General features: G+C 45.1%; 1 protein-coding gene across 1 annotated transcript in view; it reads right to left on the bottom strand.

Annotated features, from left to right (window-relative positions):
- The window catches only part of gfra1b (gdnf family receptor alpha 1b), a 277,689-nt gene that overhangs the window by 52,767 nt on the left and 197,935 nt on the right, over window positions 1-26,987 (bottom strand). Inside the window, exon 4 of the mRNA XM_078564689.1 lies at window positions 6,120-6,465. Within this exon, the coding sequence (XP_078420815.1) occupies window positions 6,120-6,465 (346 nt within the window). The remainder of the gene's footprint in view (window positions 1-6,119; window positions 6,466-26,987) is intronic.

The raw sequence follows: 26,987 nt of genomic DNA, 5'->3' as shown, positions 1-26,987 counted from the left end.
ACAGTCCTCCCCCCTTTGCAGCTGCAGGTTGTGCAGTGCGCATGAAGTCACGATGATCTGTGAGACTCTCTGCTGACTGTACTGAAGTGCTCCACTAGATCTGTCCAGGCATTGGAATCACATCTTTAGGGTCCCTATTGTGTGCTTCACCAATGCTTGGCTAGTGGCATGAGCCTCATTGTACCTTCTCCCTGCAGGAGTCTAAGGCTGCTGAATGGGCGTCATCAGCCACTTCCTTTGCGGGCATCAGTTGTCACCAAGGAGCCAGCCCTGGATCCTGTGTGGTCCCTCGAAGATGTCTGGGTTCTGCGATCTACTCAAGATGTACGAGTTGTGTATGTTTCCTGGGTATCTGGTGCAAACTGGCATGATAAGTTTCTTATGGTCGCAGAGCAGCTGCACATTGAGTGAGACGTAGTATTTCCAGTTTATGTATTGCAGTCCCTGTTGCCAGGGATCTTTTATAGCCACATGAGTGCAGTCAATGGCACCCTGCACTTGTAGGAATGCAGAAATCTCAGCAAAGCCCAGCGCTATGGTGTCCTGGCTTGTTTGATCTCTGTTGAAGTTAACATAATTGTGGGCCTTGGCAAAAAAGGCGCCTGTGACCTCATGAATGCATTTGTGCGTGGACACTTGAGAGATCCCACAGAGGTCCCCAGTGGAGCCATGGAAGAAGCCACTGGCATAGAAGTTCAGAGTGACCGTTACTTTCACAGCCACTAGCAACAGATGCCCTCTCAGTACCCGTGGTGCCAATTCCTGCAGTATGTGGCAAATCTGAGTTACCAGATCCCTGGACATGCAGAGGAGTTGGCAACACTGGTTCTCACTCACCTGCAGTTAAGACATGCAAGTTCTGTAGACCCTGGGTTTTGCAAGCTGCTTACGCATGATGTCTCTGTGAGCCTCATCCTCTGCATCCAAAGGAGGCCCTACTAGTCCTTGGTCATGAGGATCTTGCTCCTTCCTTTGGCATTCCAGGTGCCTCGTTTGTAACCTTTTCCTTCTCTCCTGCCCATAAGTGATAATGCAGGCAGCAATAAATCTAGCCTCCATCTTCCTGATGGTCTCCTCATTGCAGTATCAATGAGAAACAAACAAGTGTTAGCACTAGTCTCCAAAGGTACTTTTTCTGTCAATGACTTGTCAGTGAATGTGGGTTCTAGGACTTTGCTCCCGTGAAGGACTGTGCTCACCTGAAATGATGGTCAATGCGGGGTGCGTATCAAATTCCCTCCCAGTACATGTTCAAATGCTATGACATTGCTTGGCCTAGGTGCTTGGATGTGCTGCTTTCAGCCTAGGTGCTGAGAGCCTCATTTACTGCACTGTAATACTACACTCATGGGAATAAATTTAGGGTAAATATTCATTCAAGAAATTAGATTATTTGAGGGGGGCCTGAAGCTTCTCTTCAGTGAACCGTCCAGTGCCAACTTTTTAACAGCCTTCTGGAGCTTGTCCAGGCACCCAATTGCTATGAAGTTCGTTATTACTCCGGGGAATTTCCACCCTGTGAACAAGGGGTTTAAAACAAGGAGATCGATTAGTGCCACTTTGCAGGATTAGTCTCACATGAATGGGTATCATTGCTTCATTTTCCTGATTCCCTGCACTGCCATTGAAAGGTTCCTAACATGCCTCAGCTGTGCCTCTCTCCTCATTTGGGAATGCACAGTTCAGTACTGTGCCAATGTACCAGTCCCCCCAGTGCATGCAGCTTTGTGGCTCAGTCCATAGCACCCTCGCCTTTGAATCAGAGGGTTGTGGGTTCATGTCCCACTCCCGGAAACCAAGAACTGTGATTGTACTTGGAAGAGTTGCAATCTGTGACTGTTGATAACTCGAAAGAGTTTCCCTCCAATCTGCCCACAGAGTCTTCACCAGCAGAGTTTCTCCTCATTCTAATTTAGGACTGCGTCATCGCTACAGGTTGGAAGATGGTGGTGCAGAACCCACACTGCCAGACTAGCTTGGACACTCTCTGTGTGAGTATGGAAAACTCTTCATGGAGCTTCATGTTCAGAGACGTCCCCATTCACCTGTATTCCTCGATCCCATCATGCTTCTGATGCATGTACGTTTGTTAGCCCCTGAACATTTTCAAGTGAATGCACCTATGGCCCGTGTGGACCTCACCCATCCTCATCTTGAGGCCACTTACACTGTTCAACTTTCCAACCCTCCCATACCCTTCCCCCAGTCATGTATCTGAGTGCAACCTTCCCCACTCGCTACCCCCGGTATAGCCTTAGCCCTGCAGCCCCTTCTCCTGTGTGAGGCCACTTGCCCCCCTTCCCTAGTACAGGCTTAGCCCTGCAGCCATGAGAAGCCTTACCCACCTTACTGCTGGTCTGTTAAGTTGAAACTTTCCTGTGACAACCCCCTGAATGCGATGTGATGCTGCCTGCGAAGCCTGGCGCTGATTCCTGCAAGTAGGTGAACTAACCTCTAAGTGAGGAATGAAGTGCAGGTTGCCAGGTGCACATTGCTTATATCCCATTGTGAATCACATCGTTCTAATTGCACGCTGACGTGCCTGGATGATCCAACATGCGGGGATGATTCTGGCGGAGAGGCCTTACAATGACATGCAAAAATATTGAAACGATGTTCTTGACGTGCTGCAGTGGAAAATGCGGCCCACCACTGATGGCTGGAGCACAGAATTGCATCCTGGTTTTACAATGCCATAAAACCTATTTTTGGTCTCCTCGTGATATTTTCCGCTCCCACCCGCCATGACGCTCGCTGCGAACAGGAGCAGAAAATCCCAGTCATAATCCAGGTGTGCATATCATATGTCCGACTAGTTGTATTATACCATTTGTGAGACAAAGTATATTGTCTAAATTATTTATCACCATCAAGAATATAAATTTTTCAATGATGAATCTGCTGTGAGAGTGGAAATTTTAACCTGTTTTCGCTTTAAATGATCTTGCTATCAAATGGAGATGCAGCTTACTCTACCCAATGTTCAACCCTGTTATGGGCAAAAGATATGGTGGACACAGGGAGTGTTTTTTTGTACAGTTCCAGAGAAAGAGGCATTGTCAGTATCTGGTTCACAAAACTGATAACAAATTTGTTACTGTCTCCAAATAAATAAAATTGCGAATAAGGTGTTTTCAAACTATACAACTAATGACTAAAAATAAGCCTTGACACAGGAAACCTCTATTTATTTTGTACAAATAAGTTTTGCTTCGATCTTGAACCTGTCACAACTAAAAGTGCCAAAAGTGTCAAAAGAAGATAAGATAAAAAGAAGCCCAGATTTTCACCACAATGGAGAGGCTCTGCGCCATGGTGAATGTCCTGGGAATGGTCGGAAATTCTAAGTCCCACCCCTAAATACGTTATGTTCAATTTGCATGTGGGCGGAGCCAGTGGTTCGTGCATGCAGTGTTCACGGAGGCAGCTGGCCATTTAAATCTCTAGCTGCCTCCTCTTAAGTGGGATTTTTGTAGGACAGGAGATGAAACTGAAGTGTACAGATTAGACCTGGTAAGGGGAGATCTAAACTTGGTGGAATCATTTGGATAGCCAGGGTACCCCCTTTAGAAAGGTAAGATACCCCTGTGGATATGATCCCAGGACACCTTTAGGAGAGGTAAGGCACCCTTTGGGAGAGGGAAGGGACCTTTGGGAGAGTTAAGGCACCCTTTGGGATTGTTAACGGTAAAAATAATTGTGCGTAAAAGGTGCATAAACTCATTGGAACTGTCAAGCTGTCAAAGAACTGTCCAGCTGTCAAAGAACTGTCCAGCTGTCAAAGAATTGTGGAAGTTCATTTCTGCTGAAGTTTCGCTGCAGAGGAGGCTAGTATCTTTATGAGGCTGTAAGCATATTCATCAGGTGATATAAAGTGCCTGTTGCACTTTTCTGAAGAGGCATTTAGGGTAGTGAACTCCTGATTAGTATTTTTTTAAAAAAAAGTTTAGGTTTTATGCTCACAATTCAAGGAATATCTGAGCTGGGGAGTACAGGATTTCCCACTGTCTGCATTCTGTGATACCATCAAGCACTCCCAGATCAGGATCAGGTACATCACAAAAGCTTTATTAATCAAATCAGTGTGGCTTTCCACATTGTCACGATGTCCAAAGAACACCTCCAATTGCTCTAGCATAATGGTTTCAATTCCAACATCAACTAAGCTTAAGACCTCACTGCACATTTAATGTCACATTCTTGGCTGTATTGTCTCACCCATACTTGCCCTCAAAAACATGGCTAAGATTATTGTACTGTTTTTGCTTGGAACCTTTACACTATCTACAAGACACAAGTCAGGAGTGTGACAGAATACTCTCCACTTGACCAGATAAGTGCAGCTCCAACAACACTCAAGAAGCTCGATGCCATCAAGGACAAAACAGCCTGCTTGATTGACATACCTTCCACAAACATTCACTCCCTCCACCATCGAAGATAGTGGCAGCAGTGTACGCCATCTACAAGATGCACTGCAGGAACTCACCAAGGCTCCTTAGGCACCACCTTCCAAACCCACGATTGTTACCATCTAAAAGGACAAGGGTAGCAGATACATGGGAACACCACCACCTGGAAGTTCCCCTGCAAGCCATTCACCATCCTGACTGGAAATATATTGCCGTTCCTTCACTGTTGCTGGGTCAAAATCTTTGAACTCCCTCCCTAAAAGCACTGTGGGTGTACCTACACCACAGGGACTGCAGCGGCTCAATGCAGCTCACCACCACCTTCTCAAGGGCAATTAGGGATGGGTAATAAATGCTGGCCCAGCCAGCGACGCCCACAACCCGTAAATGAATAAAAAGTTTGCGGACGGATTTATATCCATTAAAACTGGGCTGAAGGTTCCTTGAAGGTCCAAATTAGTTTATAATTCACTGTATCACCCAGTCTCCAGAGTATTACTCTATTTAATTGTGCTGATTACCTTTACTAGTGGATCAGCTCAAGTTAATTGCTTGTGAAGTAAACCAGTAAAGAAATCTTGATAAACTAAAGAATTATTGATAGCCCCTTGAAGCTATTCAGCAGCTACTACAATCATTGCATAGAATAGCACACCAGTGACTGCACAATGTTTTTGTTCCTTCACAAATGATATAAGACATGAATAACACTGGTTTACAGTGAATTATCAAATTTTCTTAGTAAAAGAATAATGAAAAAAAAAACTTGATGTCCAATTCTATGGGCATGGTGAATTATTGACTAAAACTGGAGCAGTCCAATAGGATTCTGATGAACCATTGGGAACCAATGGGAAGGAAAATTCCGGTTGCACGTATAACAGGTGGCCAATTTCCTTTTGCTCATTTTTCAGCCCTGCTGAAGCTGAATTTAATCCTCTAAAAGATTTGAACATCATTTTCCACTAATATGCAAAGTCTCTTGCCCTTAATTGACAAATTATTACCAAAGCTGATAAACGAAGCACTGTGGAACTGCAGACTGCTCCATATTATGAGAGATGAGTTTGACAGGATTGGTGCAGAAGAATATTACCTGCTGCTCAGCCAAAGCAGAAATAATTGCTCTGGTCATTAAGTGTACCAACTTATGCATTCAGAAAGGATTCATTTATGATTTTGCTAACACATAGTAACCAGAATGGCTGTTAAAGGACATCTGAGTGAGGAAGCAGAGTAGAAAAGAGCACAAATGGGAACAAATTATCAACAAATAGATTATACCATTATTCCTTAGTGGTGCATGAAACACAGTTGCTATGGTATTATTCCACATGTGCAATGCTTATATATACAATATATAATTGAGGATAATGAAAATTGTATAAAAGCCCATAGAGTAAAGCAAAATTATGTAACAGGAGCTATGCTACATGGAATATATACGATTTTTAGCTTTTCCCACAGACTGCAGTTCATATTCCTCTAAGTCTGTTTCAAATCTCCAGATAATTCATTTCAGTTATCAACCATTCCACTGGAACTAGCAACAAGAAACTGACTTTTATTATTTAGCTCTATTTGTCAGGTTTTCCCAGTTGCCCAATACCCTGGTGGAAACTCTGAAATAAAATCCTGGCAATTTCAGCAGCTATAAACTTCTTTCTGCATTCTCATTAATCACTTCTCTGCCAACTAGTATCTTACCTGCAGATGTAATTTGTCTTGCACGTATCAGCCAAAGACAAGCAATTTGGCTTTTCTTTGTCCTGGTAAGAGCAAATAGGCACAATTGTCTGTCGTCTCCGTTCTATACAAGCCATATCCCTGCAGGAGCAGAACAGCATTCCATAGGTGTATTTTGCAGGAACACGATCAAAGAATTGTCGCAGGGCTCTGTGGCATTTTCTCCGGTTGCAAATCTCTGATGCAGAAACATGGGCTGCGCAGAGCGAGATGTATGTCGATCGGAATTTTTTGCAGTTATCATTTAGGTTGCAAGCTTTGGCAGCATCCAAACAATTGTTCCCCTTCGGACCTATAGATTCTGCACCTAATACAAAAATAAATGTATATCATATATACTTTAATGATTTCTTTACACTCATATTCAGGGTGCTATGTAATTAAACAGAAAGTTGCACCGATCAATAGTTTGTAATGAAATTTGATTTCTTCTTGTTCCAACATCATCCAGAACAAAACAGCCCGCTGGATTGGCAACCCATCCACCATCTTAAACATCCACTCCCTCCACCACTGATGCACAGTGACAGCAGTATGTACCATCTACAAGATGCAGTGCAGGAACTCACCAAGGCTGCTTCGACAGTATCTTCCAAACCTGTGCCTTCTACCACCTAGAATGACACACTTGTTTTATAATATGCTGGCAATACAACCAGCCAACCAAATCATTGCTTACTCTATTTCTATGGCCGATTGCTAGGTAGACATCCCAATGTGTGCAGCAAATGGAGCAGATGCATGGGAACCCCACCACTTGCATGTTCCCTTTCAAGTCACACACCATTCTGACTTGGAATTGTATTGCCATTACTTCACTGTTGCTGGGTTAAAATCCTGGAACTCCCTTCCTAACACCACTCTAGTTTTTCCTACGACGCATGGATTCCAGTGGTTCAAGAAAGCAACTCACCACACCCTTCTCAAGGGAAATTGGGAATAGTCAATAAATGCTGGCCTAGACAGCAATGCCCACAACCCATGAATGAAAAAATTTAAAACATGATATTTGTGATGGCAGCAGTTGTGAGGTAAGTACAGAGGCAAAGACACAATGTTGAACTTTGGAATGAGATTTCTGACAAGTCTTCAGAGTAATTTCAAAATATTTTGTCAATCCTTTCAATGTTACAGCATTCTTCCCTTCTAATTGTTCCCCTTTCATTGCCACTGACCTAATTGCATCTGTCCGCTCAAGCGTAACGATTTACTTGAGAAGTACAGCTCTGAAGGAGAAATTTAAATAGAACCAATTTAATTTGCTCCACATGTCTACCTAGCAATCGGCCATAGAAATAGAGAAAGCAATGATTTGGTTGGATGGGTGTATTGCCAGCATATTATGAAACAAGTGTGTTAAGGCTGATCACTGCATGGGCATCAGAGCATTTTACCCAATGCTTAGGTTATTCACCACTTAATGTATATCACATTTTAACAAAATTCTTTACTATAACTTGTCATTTGTCAAAGGCTTGAATTTTAACTTGAAGATCAATAGCCCATTAAAAAGTAGCAAATATTCTTGGTGGTGTTGGAAGCAGTCAGTAGTACCTTTCAAAAGGGCCTTGGAAATATGCTTGAAAAGGAAAAAATTGTACAGCAATGGAAAAGAGTAGGGGAGTGGGACTATTTGGATAGCTTCTTCTGTACTGTAAGATTCTATGACGACTTCTGAAGATATACCATTAGAACAGTAGAATGGGAAACATTTTTTAGTCTGTTCTAGGCCTTTGTGGCACTTAGATCAGAACACTATTTCAAGTCTGTGCAATATATCGGTCACCAATAACTTCCATAGATAGTGAAATCTTGTCATTTAAAAATGATGAGACGAGATTTTCATTCCTCTGGTTAGGGCAGATTTTGCGATTTTTGTGTTCTTGAGCTTTGTGTGCCAGGATTACATATCTACGATTGAGGAAGGGGGTCAGTCAGCACTGTAATATTTTGCATCCATCAAAACTAATGGATGTCAGCACAGGTATGATGGACTCAATTGCCTGCTTCTGTGCTGTATCATTCTATGATTCTAACAGATGATTCTGGATAGTTTATTTAGGATGAGGTAACCTAAGACAAAGTTGAGGACAATGGTCAGGTTATTGTACTGTTCAACTTTATTAGGTACCTGTGGGTTGTTTAGAATAGGCAAGTTGCTGTCACTAATGCCTACCTGGCTGCAAGTATGATTCAGCATGCATTTCTTCAGGTTGCAGTCATTGTCACCCTGTGCAGCTAGTTTTGGCTGAGTAATGTTCTGTGTCATTGTCTCTTTGGATGATAAAGTTGTGCAAGATGCAACAATTCAGTGACTTGGAGACCATCGGAGAGCTATTCTGAAGCAACTCTCTGATTTGAGGAACAGTTAGAATCTTTATTTTAATATCCTGGTAATATTCCCCAAGTGAGCCTGATGCTAATGTGTGGCTGCTTCTTGTTTGTAGTTGAATAAGGTGATCTATTCAATGTTCCTGGCCCCCTAAGTAATTTTGCAGCATTAATGACCATAAAGTGGAATGTCTACTATCAGGGTAGGGGTGTCCCATTCACAGGCATGATTCTGAACCTATATGATAGGGTTCTTGTCTCTTCGTCAGAAGGTCTTGGGTTCCAGCCCCATTACAGGATGACAATTTATAATCTAGGCTGATTGTGCACTGGACTATCTAGAGTACTACACCATTGTAATTGCTGTGGTCAATTTTTTAAGTACTGCGCAAAACAGGCGTAAAGTTGACAGAAATTGAAATAATTGAAAAATTCTTGAGCCATTTATTGATCAGCCTCCAGAAATCCATTTAAAGACTGCTGGCTAGACTGCTAATCACTGGGTATAAACTGGGTGAAATGTACATGATGTACCACAGTCTGCCCACTTTGTACCTGTAATTTGTAATTGAGGATTATTACAACTGGTGTAGGGCCCTGATTTGCTTATTTAGCTGGCCTTCTGCCTATCTCAGACATCCATTTACAGGACTGTATGACAATTGTATTAGCTGGGCCTTGGGCATCAATAGAACATTCGAGGTGTGACAGCCTCCCCCTACCAACCCACTTTTCCATTGCTGGTCACCTGTTTAAGATGGCAATGAGGAGGAATTTCTTCTCAAGAGGGTTGTGAATCTTTGGCATTCCCTACTCCAGAGAACTGTGGAGGCTGAATCATTGAATATACTCAAAGCTGAGATAGACTAGACTCTTGAACTATAGGAAAGTCAAGGGTTATAGGGAACAGGCAAGAAAGTGGAGTTGAGACAAGTTCAGATCATCCATGATCTTATTGAACAGTGGAGTAGGTTCGAGGGCTTCGTGTCCAACTCGTGGTCCTATTTCTTATGTTCTTAAGTTTCTTGGGTGAGAAATGTGAAGCCAGCAGTTAAAAGTCACGCCTACTGTCTTACAGATATTAATCCCAAGCCTCACCTGCCTGCTCGTTCAATGTAAAAGATCCTATGGTCTTATTCAAAGAAGAGTAGGGGAGTATTCATCATGTCCTGGCTGACATTGATTTTTCAATGAATGCCACCAAAATGGATCAGCCCACTGCTGTTGGGATACTGCTGGGTACAAATTGGCTGATGTGTTTTCCTGCAGAGCAGAGACCACACTTAAAAAGTAATTCATTGGTGGTGGAGCACTTGTAATACAAGTTCATTATTTTTTTCCTCTCTGTGGTTACAGCGATGTGAAAGTTGTTCGTGAAAGGATAGAATCAAGATTTGGGGGCTTTATGGACATATGTATGCCATCAATGACATTCAGCACTTTGGTGAAACCTCTACAGCAAACAAAAATACAAAGCTGTCTTGTGTTGCTAGCTGGTTTCCATGGAGAAATTAAGGTTGCAGTTTGTCCTGGCAAAAATGTTCGTTACACCTACTTGATGCCTCTGGCACTTCTGGTTGTGAGTTTTGACAGCTATCTTCTATTGTTGTTCAGAAGGAAACAGTGGAGTAAAAATTCACAGTTGTGTTAACCTCAACAGGCATTGACAGTATTGTCCCTGTGCTGGGATTAGTTTGAAGGTCTGGCTGTAAAAGACTGCATCTTGCTGTCACTGTTTCATGATCCATAGCATCATAAGATAAATCATCTCTAACAAGCTAAGGGAAGTGCTGCTTGGTCTCTACACACAGATAATTGGTTAGGGGCAGATATAGTTCATGAACTACGTTCATGTTGCCTTACAGCCTCCTCTTCTTCCTCTAGAACCAATAAATATAGTGGCATACCAAGAAATGCTGATGCTTAGAGGCGGGGTGCTGTCACATACATTGCTGTTGACAACCATTCACAGATGACAGGTATGATCCTACTTAAAAATGCAAAAAATATATACAAAAAGATCAGTACAAAAAACTGACAGAAAGGAACTAATGTAGGCAAAAAAACGAAATCGATCATTTAAAAAGCACAATACTCTATGAAAAATAGCCCAAAATGCTGAAGGTACTTTTCCAGTTACAGCCATGCTATAAAACAATAAGAACACCAGCACTTTGCAGCCTCCTAGCATTTTTTAAAATGATCTTTAATAAGCAAGTGCTTTACATGCCTCTCACCCTCTGCTCCCATGTCATTTGCTATGTTGCGTGATAATTTAGTGCATTCACCAACCAACTGGCCTTAAACAAAGTGTACTTCATAAAATGGGACATTGCCTCTTCTATCGATGGCAGTACTACACATAGCAAGAGATAACTCCAATATTCAATGAAAAGGGATAGAATGAAATTCAGAAAAGTAGGGAAATTCTCAAAAGTAAGTTATAACCCCATGTCGCAACAGATTTCGACGAAATTGAAAAGTTAATGCAGCCTGCCATTATCATGTGGATGAAGTGAGATATACTTGAAAGCAAAACATCTTTTTTTATAGACTCATAGGTGTTTGCAGCACAGAAGGAGGCCATTTGGCCCAACGTTTCTGCGCTGGTCAACAAAGATCTGACTACACAAATCCCATTTTCGAGCGCTTGGCCCATAGCCCTGGAGGAAATGGCAATGCAAGTGAATACCTAAATACTTCTTAAATGTTACGAGAGTTTTTGACTCAACCACCCTTTCAGGCAGTGAGTTCCGGACTCCCACCACCTTCTGGGTGAAAAGAATTCTCCTCAGCTCTCCCCTCTTAGCCTTCTACCTCTTACCTTAGATCTATGCCACCTGGTTATTGACCCCTCTACTAATGGAAAAAGTGCCTTCCTATCCACCCTATCTATACCCCTCATACTCTTATACACTTCTAACAGGTCCCCTCTCAACTTTGGCAGTTCCAAGGAAAACAACCCCAGTCTATCCAATCTTTCCTCATAGCTTAGACCCTCCAGCCCAGGCGGCATCCTGGTAAATCTCCTCTGCACCCTCTCCAGTGCAATCACATCCTTCTTATAATGTGGTGACCAGAACTGCACGCAGTACTCCAGTTGTGGCCTAACCAGCGTTTTATACAGTTCCAGCATAATCTTCCTGCTCTTGTATTCTGTGCCTCGGCTAATAAAGATCTCATATGCCTTCTTAATCACCTTATGTACCTGCCCTGCTAACTTCATAGATCTGTGGATATGCACACCAAGGTCCCTCTGATCTTCAGTACTTTCTAGGGTCTTACCATTCATAGTATAATTCCTTGCCTTGTTAGCCCTCCCCAAGTGCTTTACCTCACACTTTCCTGGGTTGAATTCCATTTGCCACTGCTCTGCCCACCTGACCAGTCCATTGATATCCTCATGCAATTTACGGGTATCCTCCTCACTATTTACCACCCTACCAATTTTTGTGTCATCTGCGAACTTCTTGATCATACCCCCTATATTTAAATCCAAATCATTTATGTACACCACAAACAGCAATGGCCCCAGCACTGAGCCCTGCAAAACCCCACTGGAAATAGACTTCCAATCACTGAAACATCTGTCTACCATCAACCTCTGCTTCCTGCCTCTCGTCAATTTTAGATCCAACGTACCACTTTGCCTTGGATCCCATGGGCTCTTACTTTCTTGACCAGTCTGCCATGAGGAACCTTATCAAAACCTCACTAAAGTCCTTGTAAACCACATCATATACATTACCCTCATCAACACTCTTGGTTACCTCCTCAAAAAATTCGACCAAATTTGTCAAACACAATCTTCCCTTAACAAATCCATGCTGACTGTTCCTGATTAATCCGTGTCTCTCCAAATGCAGATATCTTCTGTCCCTCAGAATTCTTTCTAGTAACTTCCCCACCACCAAGTTTAGAATGACTTCTGTAATTTCCTGGTCTATCCCTTCCTCTCTTTTTTAATAATCGGACAACGTTAGCAGTCCTCCAGTCCTCTGGCACCTCACCTGTGGCCAGAGAGGATTTGAAAATTACTGCCAGTGCCCCTGATATCTCTTCCCTTGCCTCCCTCAACAGCCTGGGATACATCTCATCCGGGCCTGTGGATTTATCCGCTTTTAAGGCCGCTAAACCCACTAGTACCTCCCCTCTCTCTATGTTAATTTCCTCTAATATTTCACAGTCCTCCACCCTGATGTTTACACCTGTGTCATCCTCTTCCATTGTGAAGACCGATGCAAAGTATTCATTGAGGACTGTACCCACATCTTCCAGGTCCACACACACATTACCTCTATGGTCCAAATTGGCCCTACTCTATCCTTAGTTATTCTCTTGCTCTTTATATATTTTAAAAACCCCTTTGGGTTTTCCTTTATTCTACCAACCAATGCTTTCTCATGCACTCTCTTAGCTTTCCTAATTTCCTTTTTAAGTTCTACCCTGCACTTTTTATATTCCTCTAGGGACTCTGCCGTATTGAGCCCTCGGTATCTGCTATAAGCTTCTCTTTTTTTCTTAATCCTAACCTTTATGTCCCTTGACATCCAGAGTTCTCCGAATTTGGTCCCCCCCACTTTGTCTTTACGGGAACATGTTTGCCCTGTACTCTTGTAATTCCTCCTTGAATGCTTCCCACTGCTCTGACACAGTTTTATCTGCAAGTAGCTGCTCACAGCCCACTTGGGCCAAATCGTATCTCATCTTAGTAAAATTAGCCTTTCCTCAGTTTAGAACTTTTATTCCCGGCCCAACTTTATCCTTTTCCATAACTATCCATTACTAAGTTATGGTCACTATATCCAAAATGCTCCCCTACTGATACGATTTCTACCTGCCCGGGCTAATTTCCGAATATTAGGTCCAGGACTGCCCCCTCCATTGTTGGGCTTTCTACGTACTGGCTAAAAAAGTCCTTTTGGGTGCAACTTAAGAATTTTGTTCCCTCCCTACCTTGCATACTAAAACTAGCCCAGTTAATATTTGGGTAGTTAAAATCCCCCACTATTCTTACAATTCTCTGAAATTTGATTATATATTTGATCCTCTATCTCTCCCTGACTGTTTGGGGGCCTATAGTACACACCCAACAGCATGTTTGCCCCTTTTGTGTGTTTTACTTCTACCCGTATGGCCTAATTTGGTGATCTTTCCAAGATATCATCCCTCCTCACTGCTATAATTGATTCCTTGATCAATATTGCGACCTCCCCCCCCCCCCACCCCCTCCTCTTCTATCCCCCCTCTCTATCTCGTCCGAATACCCTTTAGCCAGGAATGTTGAGCTGCCGATCCTGCCCTTCTTTTAGCCAAGTCTAAGTCATAGCTAGTTGTTTTTTCTATCTTGGGTAATTTTCAACTGTTCAATAAAATAATACCAATTTCACTGGGAGAGAAAGCTATAAAAATGTTTGCTAGTAAAAACAACAACATGATTATGGATTGACACTGCTTAACATGCGTTATGCTTATTTCAATATTACTGGACTAGTTGCTGCTTGCACAGAATTACCTTGGATTGGTTTAAAGAGGTCAATCCTGAAATATTCATATATACCAAACTGATGTTACGCATAATGAAATTGCTAGTGTTGCCAATGTGAAAGCATAAATAATTGAAGAAAAGCATGAATAATAATTACCATTGAAATAGACAGACATTGAAGAGGTTGGTGGTTTATTTATTACAGAAAAATACTCAAATTTCACCACTGGAGCACAAACTTGGATTCATTTATGCCAAATTTTCCACTTCAGTTCAACAGTATAGGGCAGAATTACTCGCTCGGCAGGTGGGCACGCGCCCGACCCGAATGAGCCAAAAATGATGCGCGATATTTCGGTTGTCGGGTGTGCGCGGGATTTGGCAGCGTGCCCACCGACAATTAAAAGGTCTATAAAGGCAATTAACAATCCAATTGATTTAAATTTTTCACTGCACATCGAACCTTACAGTTGGCGGGCAGGCGTAAAGACCAGGCGGCCTTTGCATTTTTTGTGAAACCTCATCCACAGGCAGTATGAGGTTTCAATCCGTCATTAAAAAAATAATAATTTCACCCTCATTTCTCACATGAGCGGGGACATTTTTTTAACACCTTAAAATTATTTTTAAAAAAACATATCTTCATCTCCCTGAGGCAACTCTGTGCCTCAGGGAGTTTTTCCAACGCGCACCCGCGCACATACACGAAGTTTGCGCTCGGCCTCCTCGCCCCTCCCCCTCCACTACACTGGCAGCGATCAGCGCTACAGGACGTGTTTTACACTGGGCAGGCTTTAATTGGCCTGTCAGCGTGAAATCACGGTCTGGCCCCGATCGCGGGAGACGGTTGGCTTACCGGCTGCTGCCGCCCACCCTCGCCAAGCCTGCCTGACTAGCGAAAAATTCTGCCCAGAATGTTTTGAGTCCTAATTTCCTTAAACTAGGACAAAGTGTTATTTTATGACAAAAATGACTGATATGCAACATACTAAGAAGGCATCCAGATCCGATTGAGAGTTTCTGAATGGCATGGAAACTAACTTGGGGAATTAAGGGAGGAAGATTTAAGGAATAAGATAATTGCTTGTGTCACAAGGATGAATGCCAGTTTAAAATTAATCCAATTTCAAAGTTAACATTAATAATATTTTTATGATAATATTACAAGAGGTCTGAAGGTGACAACTTAGAGAAAGGGAGATTTTAGGGAAAAAGCATTATTGGAAGATATGTATAAAATTTTTTACTGGGTCAAAGAATGACTTCCTATACTAGAAAAATAGGTCCTCTCAAAGTCTTACAAAATAATAGATTAATCTGTTGGAGATTAATCTCCTTGTTTACAAAGTAAGAATGGGGAGAGGCAGTATGAAGAAAATGGTACCATTTTAAAGGGGATGTAGGAATCAAAAAACCTGGGGATGTGTATACAGAAATCTTTTAAGTTGACAGGACCAGTTGATCAGGCTATTAAAAAAGCATCGGGGATCCTTGGTTTTCTAAATAGAAGCATAGGAGTACAAAACAAGGAAGTTATGCCAAACGTTTGATGAATGCATTAGGCCTCAGCTGGAGTATAGTACCCAGCCTGGGCCCTATTGTTTCGCAAGCATATCAAGGCTTCAGAGAATGGTGCCAGGAATGGAGGGCTTCAGTTACTTCAGGAACCAGAGAGCTGGGATTGTTCTCCTTAGAAATAGGGGAGATTTAGTGAAGACACTGAAATTATGAAAGGATTTAAAAGAGTAAATAAGAAGAAACTGATTCCAGAACAGCCGGTTATCAGAAGACACAGATCTAAGGTAATTGGCAAAAGGACCAGAGACTAGATGAGGGGAAATATTTTTACACAGTGATTTATTATTAGCTGGAATGCATTGCCTGAGGGGGCAGTGAAAACAGATTCAATAGTAACTTTCAAAAGGGAATTGGATAAACATTTGAAGGGCAGAAAATGTCATGGCTATGGTAAAAGAACAATTGGAAAGCTCTTTCAAAGAGCCAGCAAAGAAATGGGCTTTTCAGCCTCCTTTTATGCTTTAAGGTTGTATGATTTTTTTTGATTCCCATTCAAGAGAATGATCAACAGGATATAGAATACATAGTAAGGGAAATAGCTTTGTTATTTGGTTCTTATAGTTTGACAGGGACTTCAGTTATTTTGGTGAACAGCTAACTTTCAGAACTATGATAACATAAAGAATAAAATTGCATGCAAGCTCCTTGTAGACAATAGAGGTGAATCTGTGCTCCTGATGGGGATTCCCTCTCTGTAATCCAGTGGTGCTGAAGCCAAATGTAATATCCCCACCATTGCCCTGGCTGAAATTAACTAAATCAGTACAGGCACGGGATTAGGCTTACTACCATCCTGGTCTGTCTGGCTCAAAACCACACCACTAGGTAGGTACACCATATTTGTTCACTCAGCCATGTTAACAGCTGGTTAGTACAAATTATGGTTAATGTTTATCATTTTCTGTCTCTTTCACTTCACTAGATTGTTTTTTTTAAACATTTGTTTAATTAGTGAATGCTGATAACATCATGAAATGAACTGGCGGGGAGCAGTTTTTGAGTCCAACAATATAAATGAACTTAATTAATATACTCAAAATTGAGATGACAAGATTGCAGAAACAGTGGACAGAATTTTCCGTGCCCGCTGGCGTCAGACGAGTTCGACGGCGTGAGCGGATAATGTGGCGAGAAGGCCACAAATCGGTTTCACGACATCGTGAAGCCAGTTTGCAATCGTCTGCTCTGTTGGACTGCATTTCCTGACATCTGATGTCAGGAATCTCATTGTAATATATCTGCACATCATTATAAGTCCAGCCTGCTGGAATCATTCCCCCCACACTATATCATCTGAGCACGTCGGCTTGATTGCATGCCAACGTGTTTCACAATAGCATATATAAGGCATGCACTTGGCAGGCTGCACTTCGAGAGAACTTGGAGGTGAGTGCACAGTAACATTGCGCAGCGCTCACGAGGGTCGCCTATTGGATTTCAAGTTTGAGGTGTTGCGCATTCAGGCGAGGAAACAGCCAAGTCGCTTTTTCCCGGCGGGCTGACCCATTGCAGTGCCAGGGCAAGAGCTGCCCTGCGATTGAGGCAACCTGGGGAGGGGGCAAGGGCTGCACTGTGGTTGATGGTAGTGCACAAGCATGTGCAGGGTTGGGGGAAGGGAAGTGGACATGCACTAGGGAAACCTTATACAAAGTGACCATTCCTCTGCAGTTCAGACAGTTCAGACGCAGCCACATTGACATGCTTGGAGTCGGGCCTCTAGCTTACCTGCCCACTCAAGCAACGCAGAGGCATGAAAGTGCCACCAAATGCTCGGGCACAGACTGCAAATTAATGAGCATTTTAGTGGGCTGCAGAACAATTGGATGATTGTGGATGTTGTACAATCTCCTTGCTAAAGCTAGCTATGGAGCAGTCACTGGTGGAGGCACTTACAGCCCCTTGCAATATCATCATCCCGGTTTGGACCAGTCTCCCCCATGGTTCAAGCTAACAGTGCAGCCTTGCAGTGCGGGTTAGGAAAATGCAGTCCATTGGGTGAAGTTGCCACCAATCTGTCAGGTGGAGTGGGGCAGAGGTGGGTGGGGTCTTTGGCAGCTATGCAGCGCACTAAACTCTGGCCATCCAAGTGGTGGCCAGCACTCTCCTGGATGTGTTAAGGGACCTTCTGACTTAACCAAGAGAGGCTCTTAGACACTCAAGCTAACCCATGCATTTCTCTCTTTCATCGCGCAGAAGGAGAACATCAGGATCATGGAGCTTGGTAATCTAGCTGTATGCTTCGTGGTGTACAGAGAGCGGAGACGAAGGAGGAAACAGCGATTAAGGCACCTGACTGGTCAGAGGGAGGAGCGGCACCCTCAGAAGGGGCAACTGGAGCTCCTGTGTATTCTGCTGAAAAGCCACAGCAAGCCATTGCTGTTTGGTGCCTAGCTAGACCCAGGGTCTATAGTTGCCACCTTTTATTCCTGCAGGTGACCGAGAACCAGTGTGGCCGAATACTGCGCATGTCTAGGGAACTGGTCAATCACATCTGCCAGCTGCTGCAGGATGTGGCGCCATGGGGGCATGGAGGGCATCCACTGCCTGTGGCCATGAAACTGACCGCGGTGCTAAATTTTTATGCCAGAGGCTCCTTTCAGGGCTCCACAAGTGATCTCTATGGGATATCACAAGCCTTCACCCACAAATGCATCTATGAGGTCACGGATGCCATCTTCATGAAGGCATACAATGTTGTGCATTTTGCTCGGGACCAGGAAAGCCAGGATGCAAGAACGATTGGATTTGCCCAGATCCCAGGTTTCCCACAGGTATAGGGTGCCATTGACTGCACTTACGTGGTGCTCAGATCTCTGATGTAACAAACAGTCAACTATGTCAACCACAAGGACTTCCATTCGCTAAATGTTCAGCTGGTGTGCGACCACCACGCATCCTGCAGGCCTGCGCATGGTTCCCAACTCCTACATTCTCAGTCGGTCTCAGATCCCTGACAAGTTCCAGGGTCTACAGAGGCTGCAGGGCTGGCTCCTCGGGAACAAGGGCTACCTGCAGAGGACGTGGCTGATGACACCCGTGCAGCAGCTTCAGACTGCAGCAGAATGAAGGTATAACGAGGCTCATGCTGCAACTTGCAACTTGGTGGAGCAAACCACTGGGATGCTGAAAATGAGGTTCTGCTGCCTGGACCAGTCCGGTGGAGCCCTGCAATATAGTCCACAGAGGGTGTCACGCATCGTTGTCATCGGCTGCGCCCTTTACAACCAGGCACTGCTATGGGTAGAGGAGTTGGCTGAGGAGGAGATGGAGGAGCTGGATTTCTCCTCTGAAGAGTAGAATGTTGACAGGGATGAGGGTGGAGAGATCCTCAAAGGCGATGATGACGGCAATGAGGCCATCGCACTGGGCAGACGAGGCAGGCGCACTCGGGAGGCCTTCATAGATGCTAGATTTGTGGAGGATGATGATGACATAGATCCTCACATTGCATCTATGAATGTTTGACTTCAGTCTGGCTGATGGCAGTGCACATATCCTCTGTGATAAGGCTCCTGTCATGGAGACGCAGTGGAGGCCCTAATAGTCACTTGATTCCAGAAGGATGGTGAAGACATGCAGTGAGGACACTCCATAGCTCATCACACAACCTCTGTGAATGTCTGACTCCTTGTCTGGCTAAGGCAGCTCACTTGCACTCTGTGATCAGGAGACGTAGCTGTGAAACTTTAAATGTACCTGATCCTTTGTCCGCCTTCAGCACCTGACCCCTTCAGGAGTTCAGCATCATTGGTCACAGATGCTGACAAGATGGGGACCAACCCCACCTTAAATGTGCTGAGAGCGCACAGAGAGAATGATGGAACTCTATGACGCCTGCCCACAACATTCTGTCAGCAATGACAAGCACCATTGAGGTTCAGACATGAGTAATGTGTCCAGTGAACGTGATGCTAGACCAATACTTTGGTCTGAAGGCTGCACAAAGCACAAGAAAGAGGCCTTGGACTGAGACACCTGCCTTTATCTTGTGCAGGGACCAGGGTTTCATATCTGAATGACACAAACACTGCTCATCAGAACAAGAAGCCACAGGCAGGGAGACATTCTTGGGAGTTTATTGACAATAGTGAACCTTCCTGTGCTGCCAGTGAGGTTGGCAGTGCTCTATCAGGTGAGGAACCATTAGTGCAACATCCATCAGTCAACCATGCTGTGAGTGAGTTCCCCTCTTCTGTAGTCTGATGCCATGCACTAATTATCTCTCCTTGCTTTCGCATGCGCTTCTGGGAAATAGCTGACGGAGTCCATGACCCAGGGCCTCCAATCAAGTGATTAACACCCATGCCCAGGCTTTGTAATTATATCTTCTTAACCTTCCTAACCTTGTTGCCACTTCTTGGTGCTCCCCCGACATCCACAGTGGAGGTGGAAGCAGCCTGCTCACATGCTACACCCTGTCTGCAATGACCTTGGCGGGCATCCTTCAGCAACTGAGACATGACCAAGTCCAGCTCATCATGTGACTCGGACTCAGCAGATTTCTGGCCTCCAGCAATCCTCTGAGTGCTGGACACCTGGGAAGTCACTGCTGCCACTTGCTTTGGATCAGATAGTCTGATGTGCTCACCATATTATGATCCTGAGACTACTCTACATCTAGGTCCCACCGAGGTGAATGTCTCTGCGCTGGTGGAGGGTGTGGGTGAGCACTGTGACGAGTCTTCAATAAAGGTTCCTTCAGATTCATCTTTGGACGTCTCTTCCGGGCTTGATTGGAGGCCCTGGGTCATGGACTCCATCAGCTGTTTCCCAGATGTGCCTGCAAAAGCACGAAACTGCAGAAGAGGGGAACTCACTCACAGCATGGTTGACTGATGGATGTTGCACTGCTGGTTCCTCACCTGATAGATCACTGCCGACCTCACCGGTAGCACAGGAATGGTTCAGGTCCTCACCAGCCAGCTGGATAGTTCCTCACAGACATGAGGACCTTGATTTCAGGCATTCTTCCACCAGTCTGCGACCTCTCCCTCTTGTGTGCCAGCTTGTCTTGCATGAATAGAGATGGAGAGTGTGTAATCAGGAGACCAGCCAAGCCAGATGATAAGTATCCCCAGCATATGTGGGTGGTGAGTAGTCCCATGGATGTGATGAGGACAATGAAGGTGTGTTTGAGAGAGTGAATGGTGATGTCCCTTGAACTGGCAGTGAGTATCCCTGTGAATGTGTGATGGGTTTGTGAGTGTTTGAGTTGAGAGTTTTGAGAAGAGTGACTTACCCTGGCGGAAAGGAGGAGATCATTCATCCTTTTTCAGCACTGGGTGGTCAGCTTTTGCAGGGCATTGGCGCTGACCACCCTGCCACCGCCTCCCATGCTGGATTGGTGACCTTGCTTGCTGGTCTTCACCCAGAGCTGGGGTAGGGGACATCACGACAGGACTCCACTACATCCAAAAGGCACTCGAGGATTGCGTCATTAAATTGGGGGGTTGCAGTCTTTTTACCTTTCGGGGCCATGTCTTCATATAGTAGTCCTGGTCTTGAAGCACTAAGAGGTGTGCACGTGGCTGCACTTTAAATGTGGCACCTAGCATAAGGAAGCAGTAAGGTGATGGCGTGGCAGATGAATGAGAGCCCACCCCCCATCAAAACAGCGTGTTTCCTGGGAATGCATAATTAATAAGGTGGGATTAGGATGATATGGCGTGAAAATTCCCCATTGCGGCCAATGGGTAAAACGTCGCTTTTCCTGCCCGCTACTGCACTTAGTGCAAACCTGGGACGATTCTGTCCAATGTGTTTTAGCTACTACTTTTATCTGTACAGCACCTTTAACATAATAAAACATCGCAAGGCGTTTCAGAGGAGAATTATGAAACAAAATCTGACACGGAGTCAGTGTATGGTGATATCTATAAATATCACCTCAATTCCCTTATAACGCCAAGCTACAAAATTCTTCCCAATCTGTTTCCACACTTATTTTAAACAACAACTTTTTAACAAAGCAACAGATAAGGTGGGCAGGGAGAAATTGTTTCCACTTGTGGGTGAGTCCTGAACAAAAGATCATAAATATAAGATAGCCAATAACAGACCCAATAAAGAATTTAGGAGAAATTTCTTTACATTGAGAGTGGTGAAATTCTGGAACTTCTTGCCACATAGAGTGGTTCAAGCAGCTAGCATTGGGAGATTTAAGGGGAAACCTGTTGCATACATGAGGGAGAAGGGAATAGATGATTTTGGGACAGGGTGGTAAGAGATAATTACATTGAAAAGATGCTTGTGTGAAGTTTGAAGGCTAGCATAGGCCGAATGGTTTGTTCCTGTGCTGCAGATTCTACTTAATTTGAAAAAAATATTAAAAGAGTAACAGGGTCTGTCTTAATTCATTGTACTAATTAATTTTTAAGACATATCCTGATGACAAAGCCCATATGTTGTAATTCCTAAATACATTAAATTCTCATTGCAATGATGCATAAATCAAATTCCGCTCCTCAAATAATAACAGTACTAAGTAAAGATGGTCGATTCTTTATATTTTATATGTGCAATCAACATGGATTGTTATTAATTAGACATAAACATGACTTAAGTGAGAAGAATGGAGGAATCAGAGAATGCTTTACAGGAGAAAACACAAATGTAAAACTGCAAAAGGGATCTTAAGCCTTTGAGCTGGGTATTCTAGGAAACAGTAATAAAATACTCGTGGTTTTAATTGGTACCTTTGGGTGTTTCTGTTATTCAGCAGCATTCCATTGAATCAGCAATCTGCTTCCTTATTGTGCATATACAAGATTAATTGCATCTCTTTCTACTGGTGCTATCATAAACCAGCAGGCAATGGCTTGCTGTGAACTGCTGCTCCAGCAAAAGCTATAATGCTACAGGTCTTACTGTCGCTTCAGAGTCCCATTTAATATTACCATTTTTCAAATTTATGTTCCAATCCAATAATCTCTCAAGAATTTTGTATCAAATCAGATAAAACAAGGTCATGACTTGTGTAATTAAATCTTTAAGCGTCTTTGTCTCTTCCAGTTGACATGATAAAAATTACATTCATTGTGTATGCAGACCCTTGAGGATACTCTCGGCTGATCATATAAATGGTTTATTAGGTATTGAATTCCAAAATGAAAAATCTGTTCAGCTCTTTCTTTATAAATAACCAAGAACTCAAGATGCTGAGATGTAACAGAACACACGCTTTGACTGCGTCATGCAAGGTTACTGAGATTCAAGCCTAGAAATTCATTTTAGTGGTATTAGCAGACGAATGCTTATTGCCTTGCTATGAAATTCTTGTGTCCACAATTTCTGAGGAGGCACTACCTTACTTGAAAGAATCAGGTTAATGCCTCCCCTGAAATGAAAGACAAAGTAATGTCATATGATCATGTTGTCAAATCCCACTGATATCATCAAATTTAATTTGTGGCTTTTAGACTTTCCTTTTTCATTGAAATTTTCTTACAAGTGCTACATTGCATCTGGATTCACAGTACCAGACACTTCGGCTGGAACCTTGTGATCTCACTGGTGATGAGACTGGAGGCAGGAAAAGCATTTATTTAGGTGGGCTGGTGGCGTACCAGAACCCTCCCGCCTCTGCCAGAATTAAGTTCTGGGTTGGAAGGCCCATGGCCGAACTTGTCACCCCACCTCCAATTGAGGCCCTTAAGTGGTCCATTAATGACCACTTAAGGGCTTCATCCCACCGCTGCTGGTATTAACCCGGTTGCAGGTGGTCCTGTCACCATGGGGTGTGCACGACAGCTAAAAGCATGCAGCCAGCTTGTCACCTCCTGTTTGGGGGGGTGGGGGTGGCCCTTAGGCACTCAGTGCCTGATTGAGGAACTGGACATCGGGAAGAGAGGGGTGGGTCTGCTGAGAGCCACCCCCTTGTCCTTGCTGCCGACCCCCCTCCACTCTTCTCCCCATGACCCCCGTCTTGCAGAACCTCCCCCCGCCCCGGCCCACACTTGAGGCCTGGGTCACTCCATGATTCTGGGACTCTGGTGCCTGTCCTTTGGCAGCAGCCATGGCCTCCCAAGTGGTGCTGCCAGCCTCTGAATTAGTAGGCGAGATTTCCACCCCAGTGTCTTGATTCCAGCTAGGGGAAGGCCAGCTGCTTGCCTTGCCATTGCCAGTTTGGCATGTGGTTTGGTGGACCTTCCCAAAAAGAGGTAGCGTGGGTCTCTTACCAGCTCTCCAGCTGGCAGGCAAGGCCCTTGACATCTCAACAAGATTCCACCCTTAGTAATATTGAAACTTGTAGCTATAGTGTTTGTATTTATGTAAATAAATATAATTCTGGACTGTATAAATGGTTTCATTTTTGTATAGAAAGTAGATGGACCATCAGGGATTGCTTCACCCAGACACTTTGATCTCCTAGAACTTGCTTGGAGGTCAGAAAGTAACTTCTAGGGCAGGATTTTGAGGTCATCGGGTGGGCATGGTGGCCGGGCCCAGGAGCAGCTAGGAAACAGTCCACCACCCGCAGTCAGCCCCCGACTGTGATTTCACGCTGGCAGACCAATTAAGGCCTGCCCAGCATGAAACGCAGCTCCGCACCGGCCAGAAAGGGCCAAGCAGGGGACGGAGGCCTGTCGGCCACCGGGCCTAATGGCGATATGGCGGCCAGTTCAAAAATGGCCCAGGTATCCCCTGGAAAGCTGCCATGGAAGGACGTGTCTTCAGCATTCCCAATGGAGTCGAGTGCGGCTGGACACAGCAGGCGGGAGGGCAGGTCGGGTGGGCACTCAGCCCCCTGCTTTTCTGACGAGCGCCTCGACATCCTCCTGGAGGAGGTGGCTGCCAGGGGTTGCAAGGCCTCTGACGCCTCAACAAGATTCTACCCTTAGTAATATTGAAACTTGTAGTTATAGTGTTTGTATTTATGTAAATTGTCTAAATGGTTTCATTTTCGTATAGAAAGTAGATGGGCCATCAGGGATTGCTTCACGCAGACACTTTGATCTCCTAGAACTTGTCCCCAGGGATGGGAAGAGGAGGCCACCGCACTTCACCAAGTGGGCATGGGAGGAGGTGGCAGCAATGGTGAGCAGCCATGATGTGGTGTGGAGCACATGGGTGCAGTGCTGGAAGTGCTTCAGTGACCTACTGCGCTCAGGAAGCTTGAGTACTGTGTTGGCATGGGTCAGTGTGCCGAAGTGTTAAGGTGCGGCTGTCTCCCTGTGGACCTCAGGGATGCTAGGGTCTGGGTGCCAATTGTCAATGACGCCAGAGCTAGCCAAGGGGGTGAGCCCTGGCTGCCTGGACTGAGTGCCTTGTGGCTCGAGGGCCACTATCGGATGTGCCCTGGGAGGTGTTCCTCAGCTGGGTTTGGCCAGGCTGCAACGGCGCTGCAGGTAGAGAGTGGACTAATCGATGCTTCTCTGTTCTTTCTGGAGAAGACAATCCTTAGCCAGGCAGAGAGGGCACATACAGGTGGAGGGCAGCCCAACCTCTTGCTGCTCAGCAGGTTCGAGCAAGATACCCTAGAGCACGCTCCATGTGCAACTGGGCGTGGAGAGGCGGGGGTGCCAGACGAAGGTAAGAGTGCAGAGCACAGAGGTGAGACCCTCGGCCTGTTCTAGTGCAGTGTCTTCATTGATGTGAGCCTGGAACCTGGAATCCCCATTGATCATTGAAAGGTGATGGCACCATGATGCAGATCTCCATTGTCTCACTAGGGTACCTGGCACGCACAATGACAGTGTGATGATTTTAACTAATGACATGTCCTTGTTCTTCCTTTTAGGTTAGCCAGGAGGTGCATGCTCTGTGGACCCTGAAGGGCCACCCCTGTTGCCAGAGGACCACCGAGCTTCTGTTGCACCTGCGTCATACCCGCTCTCTGAAGCAGGCACCAGTGGGCATTAGATCAGCGGTTAGAATCTCAATGCGGATTGGTGAGGATATTTCACACTTGCTTGAGGTGCAGGCGGAGGCAGAGAGTGCCCAGGGCGCCAGCAGTCACAGGACTTCTGGGGGCCAGGATGATGTTCAGTTGAAGACTGATGATGAGCTTCTGGAGTCGTCCATTAGGTGGCAGAAGCTGAATGTCCAGTAAGATGCGTGAGGATCCATGAAGGTACCCGTGCCACGGTCTCCATTGTGGAGGGGTCCTTATGGAGCATGAGCAGTGCATTGACCCTCATGGCCAAGCGCACTGCCTCCTCCATTGACAGAGTGGCAACTCTCATGGAGAGGCAGCTCCAGGGACAGAATAAGGGGTTCCTGGGGTTGCACTTGGACCTGCAATCCCTCACACAGCCACTGACCTCACGTGGTCAGTGCCAGTGTGGGAGATGGATCAGGCTCCCAGTATCCCAGTTAGGTGCCCATCCATCAATGGTGAGCAGGGAGGTCCAGAGTGACCTCACATTGGTGCACGAGCTGCTTGTCGTCTCTGCGGGTTCCTTTCAGGACGCTCTGGATGATAGCAGCAGCTCCTCTGCCCCTCTGCCAGTGACTATCACATCTGATGATGCTGTGAAGACTGGGGAGATGTCAGCCATGACACTGGCTGCTCCCTCCCAGGCGGGGCCAGCATAGGCTCCACTGGCCACAGGATGACTGCCAAGATCATCAGAGCTAACAAGACAGCAGGCTGTCTCCAATGCCGGTGCTAGTGAGGTGGGGCGGGGGGGGCGCTGCAGGGGAACCAAGAGATAGCACTCACAAAAGTTAGTTAAAGGCAAGAGGGACAGGTCACGGGTAATTTTATGTTCATTTACGTTTACTTTATACTGGCTTGGGAATGAAGACCAGAGAAATTTACGCAAATAGTTAGGAATTGTCAAAATGAGATAAATTTTGCTTTTGTCGTCATGGCCTGAGTCATGTTTCACCTTTTTATTTTACTGGTGCAGGGTACGCCAGTATGTAACGCTGGACGTAAGTGGCTCCGAACTTTATTGCACAGGCACTGAGGGCTCTTTGTGTTCAAATGAAAGGGTCCTTTCAGACATCTGGGGTGGAGGTGGCAGCCCTGGCATGTTGTTGAAGCTGATCTTTGGTAGCCTAGCTGAAGGAGCGTTGGATCAAGATGTCCCTGGTGTCCCTGCCACCCTGGAGGTTATTGAGCTCTGCCTCCACACCCTCAGTGTTCTCCTTACTGTGCTCCTGTTCTGACTCACTGCTGGATTCATCATCTGTGGCCTGTGTAGCTGTGTCAAGATCCTCTTCCTCCAGTGGGCCGCCCCTTGCCAATATCAGATTGTGGAGAGCGCAGCATGCAACGATGATCAGTGACACCCGCTCTGGGGGGGTATTGTAGTGCACCCCCTGAACGGTCCAAGCATCGGAAGCGCATCTTGAGAAGACCTATGGTCCTCTCTACCACCACCCTTGTGGGGGCATGATTTGTATTGTAACGCTCGTCTACCTCTGTTCTTGGGTGGTGGAGAGGCGTCATGAGCCACCTCTTCAACAGGTAGCCCTTGTCATCC

Source organism: Cetorhinus maximus, chromosome 20 (assembly GCF_964194155.1).
Source record: "Cetorhinus maximus chromosome 20, sCetMax3.hap1.1, whole genome shotgun sequence".
Lineage (NCBI taxonomy): Eukaryota > Metazoa > Chordata > Chondrichthyes > Lamniformes > Cetorhinidae > Cetorhinus > Cetorhinus maximus.
Note: the sequence above shows the minus strand (reverse complement) of the source record. Positions and strands in the feature narration are given on the sequence as shown.